The 10,641-nt window shown below is 41.7% G+C and overlaps 1 protein-coding gene across 1 annotated transcript in view; it reads right to left on the minus strand.

The window, feature by feature from the left end:
- The window catches only part of TRDN (triadin), a 307,073-nt gene extending 298,757 nt beyond the window's left edge, over positions 1-8,316 (minus strand). Inside the window, exon 1 of the mRNA XM_030556221.1 lies at positions 7,867-8,316. Coding sequence (XP_030412081.1) covers positions 7,867-7,888 — 22 coding nt within the window. The 5' untranslated portion in view covers positions 7,889-8,316. The remainder of the gene's footprint in view (positions 1-7,866) is intronic.
- Between the last annotated feature and the right edge of the window lie 2,325 nt (positions 8,317-10,641).

The following is a 10,641-nucleotide window of genomic DNA, read 5'->3' on the forward strand; positions in this document are numbered from 1 at the left end:
ACTGAGCTGGAGTTCAGCAGTGGAAGGGAGAGCGATCGGGGATCAATTTACTGTGTCTACACTACATGCGATAAATCGATCCCTGATAGATCGATCGCTACCCGCCAATCTGGTGGGTAGTGAGACATACCCTTAGATGAACACATGCATAAAAGGGGGGGGGGGTTTAAACCTGCACAAATGTGAATGAATACACTGACACAAGTTACTGAGTGCAAACATTTACTGATTCATCCTACCTTGCCTAATGAGTGAATACATAATCTTGAAATATTCATGATCCCTAATACAAATATTTAGAGCAGGTCAAGGACCATGAATGTGGGATAAAACAAAGGAAGAATATAACTGACTGATGATAGTTTCCAGCTAAGTCTTTAGATGCACATGACTCCACAGTTCATATCTGCGTACTCACTTCATGTTCTCTGCTACCACTTAGACAGGTCAATGTAAAGCCAACAACAACTAAAAAAGGATAAAGAACTTTAGGCTTGTTCTCCGCTGTTAGATTTTGTTGGCTGGACTTTTTAATTGATTTCAAATTAGTAAAACACCAAAGAGCTCATTATTCTAAAGTCTTTAGGGCATGGAACCACTGATGTTGCTCATCCATTTCTGCATCCTCCTCAGTTTTAAAAGACTGCTGGAGACACCTCTGAATCACAGATCTGGCCCACCTTCATACACTTCTCTAATGATGCTACTTTTTGGTTTTACCATTTGATCATGTATTTTATGCTACTTGAACTTGATCAAACCACGAAATCCTCAGAACATCTCCACCGGGATGTCAGCAGGGTGAAGGGTTTCTAAATAAAAGTTATTACTATGACTATTTCCTAGCAACTAACTTTCTGTATTTAGACCATGAGTTTTAATCATAGAACAACAATGAACAAACAAAATATAAAGTAGGAGTGAAATTCTGGTCCTACTGAGGTCCATGGAAGTTTGCCTTTACTTTCATTGGGGCCAGGACTTAACCTGGAGTGCTTAAAAAGCATTTAGCTGATAAAGCGAACATTGTCCACTTGTTCAATCTGCTTAAATAGAGCAGAAACTAGGCAACATTCGCCTCAAAGAGAAAGAGACAGCTATTTTTCCCTCCGTACGCAGCTGACCTGCCTCAGCTAGAGCAACTCTGGTTTCTCTGACTTTGATGCAACCTGGACTGAAGCCAGCCCTGTGTTATGAAACCTGCTTTAAAAGAGAACTGATTTTTTCACTTTCCCAGAGTGAAGTTCAGGTTTTAGCTCTCAACGTTGTCACTAAAGCAGTATGGGTCAGCTTCAGTCTCAAACCTGTTTATGCTAAGGGCTATGGGTAATCATTCTGAAAAAATGCCTAATGGACAAATGCTTAAAGGTATTTAAGCAACAAAAGATTCCAGTAGACACCTAGTGGGGTTTTCAAAAGAGCTATGCACTATGTTCCGCTGACTTTCAATGAGTCTTCTCAGCTCCTAAGGTAAAACATTCAAAATCACCTACGTTACTTATCGGGAGAAGCTGTGTTAGTCTGTAACCACAAAAACAACAAGGAGTCCAGTGGCACCTTAAAGACTAACAGATTTATTTGGGCATAAGCTTTTGTGGGTAAAAAAAAACCCACACTTCTTCAGATGCAAATAAAAAGTGTGATCCCTAACTGATATAACCATGCCAGCAGGTGACCCCACTTTTACTAAAGGAGGCAGGACGAGTTTTACTACACCAGTACAAAATATAACTTTGCTGGTAAAGCTGCATCCATAGTAGAAGCATTTTGTAGCAGGGCTTTGGAGTGGAGCCTGGACCTGGAGCGCAGAGCAGTTCTGGAGCAGTGGGGCTGCAGGTTTTTGCCTGGAGCTGGAGCGGAGCCAGAGCACAGCTCCAAAGCCCTGTTTTGTAGGGATAGTATATTGGTATTTCTATACCAGTAAAGTGCTCCTAATGTAGACATGGTTTCAGGTTCTGGAGTCACTTAGATGCTTTTGAACACATTCACCTACTGTGTTTAAAGTAATGCTGGCACCTGGGAGTATCTACAGCCAGTTGGTGGTGGAACTTTTTTTTAGTGTCCTTAGTGTAAGGCAATGCCTTAAAAAACAAGCTGGATACATCCTCACTATGTTTCTACCCAGAACGGGTAGATGTACGGTTGGATAAAGTTTTTAGCTTTTAACATTTGCGGAAAGGAATTCTTTTTTAAAAGCTAGTTATTTTTTATTACACCTCTACCCCGATATAACGTGTTATAGGTGAAATCATGTTATATCAAACTTTCTTCAGTACACAGGAGTGTGCAGCCCTGCCCCCCTCTGCCCTGGAGCACTGCTTTACCATGTTATATTCGAATTCATGTTATATCAGGGCTAGAATTGTACTACTCTGAATTTAACAGTAAGGCCAATTTTACAGTGCATTTTACAATGCATAAATATATTGCTGGTATATAGACAGAATATGGAAAGCTTTAGTATCCAAAAAGCTCTAAGAACTCTAAGGATTTTCCACTAATTTTAAACTAAAATATAAAATTTGAAAACACTAGGCCAGATGTGGATACATTGTCATATGTGTGTCTGTCTGTCCACAAAATGCAGATTCAAGTTCACAGCTACAGTTAGCATTATTAGGTGCTTGGAAGGAAAGTTAATTGTTCCTTCACAAAAAGGGAGCAGATTCAGGTGGGTATCAGAATCAGGCCCAATATATTATTCAGTAATATACATGTTACAATCTGATTAGTCAGACACAGGAATATCTGCTTCATCCCTTTGCAAGGGCAGGATATGCCATTTGCTTCCTGATCAAGGATATATCAAGTAAGTTGAAAACTTATTAAAGCTAATGTTAAAAAAATTATATCATATATAGATTGAGAAAAGAATGTCTGTACATCTGGGTATAGTGCTTAGATTATCCACAGAAACAAAGTTTCTTTTTAAAGTCATAAGATACATATAGTGCATAAACAGCAATAACCCAAATTTAGGTGAAAGAATTTAAGAATACAATTTAGATATTTAGCATCCATGCATTCAGGTACATTACACATGAAAAACGTTATACAGAGAATTGGTGGCAGAAAGCAAAATATATCAATAAGTGAAGATTGTCCCTCAGTAATTGAGAATTTAGGATAATTTAGAGAAAAAAACAGACCTTCAGGAGAGTATCTGAATTACTTTCCTAACTGCGCTTCTTGTGATCTTAGCCAAACAAATAAGGAAGCCATTCTTTCATGTTATAAAACATTGTTAAACTTGTTTGTTTGAACTGAGGACATTTAGAAATGTTTTTTATGCCTTTAACACTTCTGAGTGAGCAGTCATTTGATTATCCTGTATGTGAACTTCTGGGCTATTGAAGGTTACGTGTAGCTTCTGGCGTAAGCACACCCAAAGCATGTGTTGTACATCTCTATGACTCTATACTCCAGCCCTTCATGTTATTTCTCATGTATCACTGTGATGACCTACATTATTTTTAAAGTGTTCAAACCTTGTTAAACGTGCCTTTTCAAATGCTTTATGACTATATAACTTTTCTTACTTGTCTACAGAACTAAGCACAGGACAAAAATCCAGGAACTAATCCTGATTTTGTCACAGATAAGCTGTGGAACCTCTACTAAATCACTTAAGGCTAAACTGGCTCATTGCAATCTGTCCTGACTAACGGGCAATGTATAGATACATAGCTACCAGGATCAACTAGAGACTGAACTATGATTGAGCATTTGTGCATCTGACGTCTCAGACCAGGGCCAGTGCAACCATTTAGGTGACCTAGGTGGTTGCCTAGGGCCCTGGGATTTAGGGGGCACCATTTTCTTTGGCAGCGACTGCAGCAGCCGGATCTTCAGCAGCCCTAGTCCCCACTGGCATTTAGACGGAGGGAGCTGGGGCAGAGGCTCGCACGGAGGGCCTCCTGCAACAAGTAAGGAGGGGGCAGCACTCAGGGGAACTCCCCGCCCCAGCTCACCCCTGTCCCGCCTCCTCCCTGAGCACGCCGGGGGCAGAGGTGAGCTGCTTCACTTCTCCTGCCTTCCAGGCTTGTGGCGCCAATCAGCTTAGGCGCCGCAAGCCTGGGAGGCGGGAGAAGTGAAGCAGCGACAGCATGCTCGGGGTGCTTGTTCGCGGAGCTGAGATGTGGGGGTGCCTCATGGTGGAGCTGCCACAAGGGGGGCATCTCAGGGTGGAGGGAGGGAGCTGCCCCGGGGGGGGGGCCTCAGGGTGGGGTGTGCAAGGTGGAACATCCTTGCACTGGCCCTGTCTCAAACAGATACATACCGGGGCAGCTAGTGCCTCAGCCGCCACAGTTACACTCTATTTTTAGTGTGTTAGCTAGATCAGAGCTAGTGCGAGTATGTCTCCTCAAGCTGGGAATTACATCTCCAACTGCAAGTGCAGACATATCCAGAGAGACAGTTCAGATCCGGTTTCTTCCTAGCTCCGTGGCACATGCCTACCCTTGGTATAGACTACTTCCCCTCTGTGTTGGATCAGCTGTGCTAGCCAGTACACTGCAAGACCAGAACAAAGGCTTTCTTCATTCTTTAACCATCTGGGGACGTAGGGAGCAAGCCGGTGGCAGCTTCTCTCCCTCTCATTTTATGACTTTTCATGCCACAGTAGCCAGCACACCGGAGTACAGTTCCCTTTATTATTTCCCTGAACATGCTGGCTCACAGCTGACCCCCTAAACATTCAGTATATTTGCCCATTTGGAAATGTAAGGTTTACCAAGCGCATAGCTGTGTTCTGAGGATGAAATAGTTAATGTTCGTACTGAACTTTGAATCATACCTAGGAATGCTACTTATTGCTAAATAATAGATTTAATAAAGTGCATTTCTGTTTCTAATATTGTAGATAAATGTTATTAGAAATGTGAGAAGACCCAGTTTAATCCTTTGGATTCATTTCATAAGCATTCATTAGACTAGAGTACTAGATATTTAGCATATATATGCAAGTTTTCTAAGGGTTTATGTAGACACCCTGTGAAGACAGTAACTCATTTTGTCATTTTTTTAATCCAATTATGTTTTGTTGCCGTGATCTTGCCATGCAACTTTTTAATTGAGCTAAAATGTCATCCCAGGTAGTATACGTAGGGCCTGGTGCTAGACGTTATTATAGGACTGGATCTTTACAGTGTTATTCCATCTTTAATTCCAATTAATTTCAACAGCATTACATTTCTGGGGTACAACTGAAGTGATGTAGTGATGAATCATGCCCTAAACATCCTTCATAATTAATGTTAAGAAGGGCATTATCTTGAAATGGAGTGTCACAAAAAAGATGTGTAGATATTTGCATCAAGATGACATAACCCCAGCCCACCAGATCTAGAGAACCTTTCCTTAGTTCAGCAGGCAAAATGGCAAAGATAGCGTTAAGGCCTCCTCTTCAGTCATAGAACATATTGTTCCACACTCTCTGGTTGCCATGCAATGCTGTCTAACATTTATGTATGATATTCCATGAGGCAAATTCTGACTGACAGCCTGGATGATGCGGGACTGTCAGTATAACAAAGTTAAAAGGAACAGTAAGTTTAATACTATTAAGGACAGGAAGTCACTAGCAGTTCATGCAATGGAAAGTTGTAAGATTTTGTTGCACTTGCAAGCTCCTTCATTTGCAACAGTAACAACTCAGGAGAGATGCTCCGCCATGAAACTTAATTATACCCTCAAATTCAAAATACAATATGCTGCCATGGATTAAAACTTTATATCACCTAATGAACCAGCTATAAAAAAATCAGATGATCAGTAATAGTACAACCCACCTCCACACACAAGGAGAAGATGGCTTCCACAGCCCTATCAGCAACCTATCCCCTGAAGATCAGTTTGCTGTGGAATTGAAGTCCACTACCATCTGAAGCTGCCACTGCCTTACACCGGGCCAAAAGATACACATTATTACAGATAAATGCAGGGGCGGCTCCAGGCCCCAGCATGCCAAGCGCGTGCTTGGGGTGGCAAGCCACTGGGGGCGCTCTGCTGGCGCCGCAGGCGGCAGGCAGGCTGTCTCCAGTGGCATGCCTGTGGAGAATCTGCTGGTCCCACGGCTTCGATGGACCTCCTGCAAGCATGCCTGCAGAGAGTCCGCTGGTCCCGCGGCTGCCTGCGGGAGGTCCACCGAAGCCACAGGACCAGCGGACCCTCCACAGGCAAGCCGCCAGAGGCAGCCTGCCTGCCGTGCTTGGGGCGGCAAAATCCCTAGAGCCGCCCCTGGATAAATATAGCCTTTAAGTTTGATAGGGATGTTTAAAGTCTTCTTAACAGTACTAGGTATGATTTTTTTTAAAAGAAATTTTCATTTCAATTACCAGATGCCAGATTCAGCAACACAGAAAAGCTGTATGTATGTGTGTAATACCACTAAAGAATCTATGCTGTTGAAAAGCCTTGTGTATTTCATATTAATTTTAAGCCAGTTTGCATTAGAGATTGTCAGTTAGGAATATCTACCATAAGCAAGGAACTTTCCACAAGAACAAAAAACAAATTAAAAGCACTCAACCAGACCTAAGCATATTCTGCCCTCAGATTCATGCATACAAGTCCCTTTAACACCTGTGATACTACCCAGCACATATCTGAGGACAAATATAATTCTCCATATAGCAAATACAAAATGAGCAGTGTTTTCACCAAATTTGGATAAGAATTTCTACATGAACTAATCCCAGCATTTGTGATAGAGCTGTCTGACTGTGTCACCTGTTTTAGTACTATTTGCTGCCAGGAGCAAATTATATACACTCATCCAACCACTGATGATAAAACAACAACAAAAAAGCCACATGCACCTCACTCACATCAGCCTTATGTTTGCTATTGCTAACGTCAAGCAAGAACAATAGTGAATAATGTCAATCCTCTCAAACAGAATGGTTAAAATTGAAGGATGAACAGTACAAGTTTAATATACTGAAACGCTATCACAAGCAAAATAAACATAAACTTTCAGAAGACTGTCAAAAAGCCTATTTTTAAAAAAAAGTCATTATTAAACTTGAAGATGATCAGTAGAGTGATCCACAATGGATGAAACTCCACTAAAAAAATATTTAATATTTGAGTAAAAAAGGTGGAATTTTAAACAGCTTCCTTCTTGCTCTGTTGTTGATAAAATATTGTTATGTATCTAAAAGGTATTTAAATATGAATGGCCAGGAAATATTAAAGTCCATGAAATATTCATGTGTTAGGATAAATGTTTTGTGGTTTATATGATTACTTCTCATTCTTTGGGCCTAGCTCTGGAGTAGTTATCCAAGCAACACTCTCATTCGCTTCCATGGGAGCTTTACCTGGATAAGGCTTGCAGGATCAGTACTGTTTACTTCAATTAACATTAAAACATAGCTTACAAATTTAGACCGTGGTCCTGCAAGTGTACCCCTGTGCCTCCACTGAGCCAGATGCAGGATCAGCACCACAGAGCTGATTTCTGATGTTCAGACATGGGTGAAACTCTGACAGAGTTCAATGCCAATTTTGCTGATGGGAGATTTGTCTGCGCAAGGAGCTCAGGACTGGACCTGCTGGTATTAAACCCAGTACCTCCAGTTCAGTATGCATTCTCCTTCTTGTATCACTTTAGGGTCACTGTCTGAGCTACGGTTGCTCAGGTTACATGACCAATGCTATTTTTAGAGGTGCGTGGTGATCTAGCTTCGCTAACTAGCAGTGGAGTCTCCAGCTGCCAGACAAACACTTCTCACACAAAAACCCACCCTTGAAGAAAACTGCTATTCCCAAAAAAGCAATAAATCACACTGACATGCTGATTCAATAACACTGTCAAAGTACAAATTGTTTTCAATTAATTATATTTGAAAATAGTTACAGTACCTTCTGTTGTAATCTCAGCCATAGCAGTGATGGTAAAAGATATTCTAAAGAGGTCAAGTTATACCGCAGCTTAGATAATACTTCTGGGTCACTGACTCAGTCAGGAGATGCAGAAATAAAAGGTGGGAGGTCCTCCTCTTTTTCTATTCTGTTTGTTCTTTTGCTGCCTCTCTGAATTTGTCTTCTCTGTAGAGTCCTGGCCCCCCAGAACAATCTAAGCCTTTCCCAAGGCAATGCCTGAAGATCAGACTAAAGTATCAGCTTCTAACAAAATTAGCCATGCCTCATTGTGGATCTTTAGCACGAGAACCACACAGCCTATAAATAAAAATAAAAATTCCAAGATCCAAACAGCAGAGCAGGGAAAGGCAGCAAAAAGCAAAGGAACTGGAAAGAACTGTTTAAAGCTCCTGCAGCTTCTCTAATATAATTACAGTTCTTTGGGGGGGGGGCAGGGGAGGTCAGAAAACATGAAATATAGAGTTCAAAGTAACCTTATCCCCATCCTAGCTCAAATTTATTCTTAGCTCACTTAATGCTTGGCACATTCTTCCTGGCCTTATTAGGACTGGGGAGGGTCCTATGACGTCTACCAGTCAACAGCAGCGGGGGTAAATGTATGTAATTTTCTCCACTTTGATTCCCAATCCCAGTTACTGAGACACAACCAGTAAAGTCATTTTAGATCACAGCACCCGTTACAAATTTTACCTTCTCTTTTATTCTATTCCTTCACACACCTCCAAAGTTAGTTGAAGCATTAGAGAATATTTGTAAATAGAATACCTGGATTAAAAGATATATCAATTAACCTCCACAGTTATTAAGCAGATCAGATTTTCTTTCCCAGGCCTAAATCAAGGATCCCTAGCAAGCCAAATCTGGTGCAACTATTTTAAAAAAATTCTAGTGAATTTATTTAAAAAACCAAATTCACTACCCACGGTAGTGCTTGAAATGCCAAAACTGGAGGATTATACTAGTGGACAATAACATGAAGTTGACAAAAAAATTGTCCTTGAACCAGCATTCCTCAGTATGTAGAGACAGAGTCACATGAAATCAGAAACTGATTCTATCAGCCTTGTGACTGGTGAATCTATAGTCAGCTCATCTCTATTGCAAGGACTGGCATTTGCACTTCTCATCTCCCCTGCACCTGAAATAAGCACCTAGTTATGTGGCAAGGTACAAGGAAAGAAGTCTGGCATGGTGGGGGAGAAGCAGAAGGGAAGGCAAATTGTTCAGAATGAGTAAGTGAGGACTCCAAAGACAAGTCAAGCTGTCCCAGCCTCATACCGGCTTACTTCTCCTAGAACTGCACTGGCCAATCTGTGAGAGAGAGACAGGGTAACAAAGTCAGGGCTGTGCACACTGTCCACCCCTTGCATTGGAGGGGAAGTAGCAGACCAACAGAAGCAAGTAAGGGATACATTTGCACAGGGGAGAAAGGAGGCACTCTATGGTCCCATGGGCCCCTGCATGACCACATACCACAGATCATAATTTCACTGGAAGTGAGATTCTGAGCAGCAAGTTGTAACAAACCAAGCTAGAACTTCATTTGCAAAATGAAGGGCTTTTAGTATTTGACAAGCTTTAGTATTAATTCCTATTTCATATGACAAATTGTATTGCTCATATAGTCAAATTACTAGTACACATCTTTCAGGAGCTGATTTCCAGGTTGTCATGACAATAATACTGAGGGAGAAGGTAGAGGCAGAAAATAAATCAGATTGCATTGGTAAGGAGTGGGAGAAAGGAGAAGAGACTTTCTTACTAATTAAAGGAAACATCTGAAGAGCCAATCAAGTCAGTTTTTGTTAACAGAATAGGGTTTTAGATTGTCTGCTAACAATTTACACATTTGGAGATTTTCCTGAGTTTTTCCCCACTTCATTCTCTTCCTCAAGTTATCATCCTGTATTTATGATATCACAGTTTCCACAGTATTTTATTGTGATGTCACACAGAATTAGGCCTTTCTGTAAACAAACAACAGGAGTGGATGAATTCTTAAAACTCAATCCTACAAAATGAAGCTAAGGTCAAGCAAAGCATGTTGTGATGCAGTAAATGCACAGAAACGCAGCACAGTCAGAGACAGAAGCCTTAGCCCCAGCTCATGCTTCCCAACAGTGCACTATAGGAAAATTTGCAGAACTGATGTAACTTGATGGACCCTGGGACTATATTATCAAAGTCTTACTGCACACTTGGTCAAGGATGTATACAAAAACAGTATATGTTCACTCTGAACACAAAAGGGAAGTAAAACTAGGGTTAGGTGGGTGGCGCACATTGGGAGGGACACTAGTAAGTGGTAAATGCATATACAGCAGTAAGAAACTGATTAGATGCCTTAACTCCTCGTTTGTTGAATTTCTAACATTTGGATTTTCTAGGTGGTCTAAGAAAAAAAATTGTAAAGAAAAAAAAATCTGATTTAAAGAATTAGCTGGATTTCAGTGATAAAGGCTTTCAACCAGGGTCGGCTCCAGGCATCAGCGCACCAAGTGCGTGCCTGGGGCAGCAAGCCACGGGGGGCAGCCTGCTGGTCACTGTGAGGGCAGCAGGCAGGAGGCTTTTGATGGCACGCCTGGGGGAGGTCCGCTGGTCCCGCGGTTTTGGTGGCAATTCAGTGGCGGGTACCCCGAAGGCGCACGACCGGTGGACCTTCCGCTGGCAAGCCGCCAAAAGCTGCCTGACTGCCATGCTTGGTGGCTGCAAAATACACAGAGCCACCCCTGCTTTCAACCTTAAAAACCTAGT

This window comes from Gopherus evgoodei, chromosome 3 (assembly GCF_007399415.2).
Source record: "Gopherus evgoodei ecotype Sinaloan lineage chromosome 3, rGopEvg1_v1.p, whole genome shotgun sequence".
Lineage (NCBI taxonomy): Eukaryota > Metazoa > Chordata > Testudines > Testudinidae > Gopherus > Gopherus evgoodei.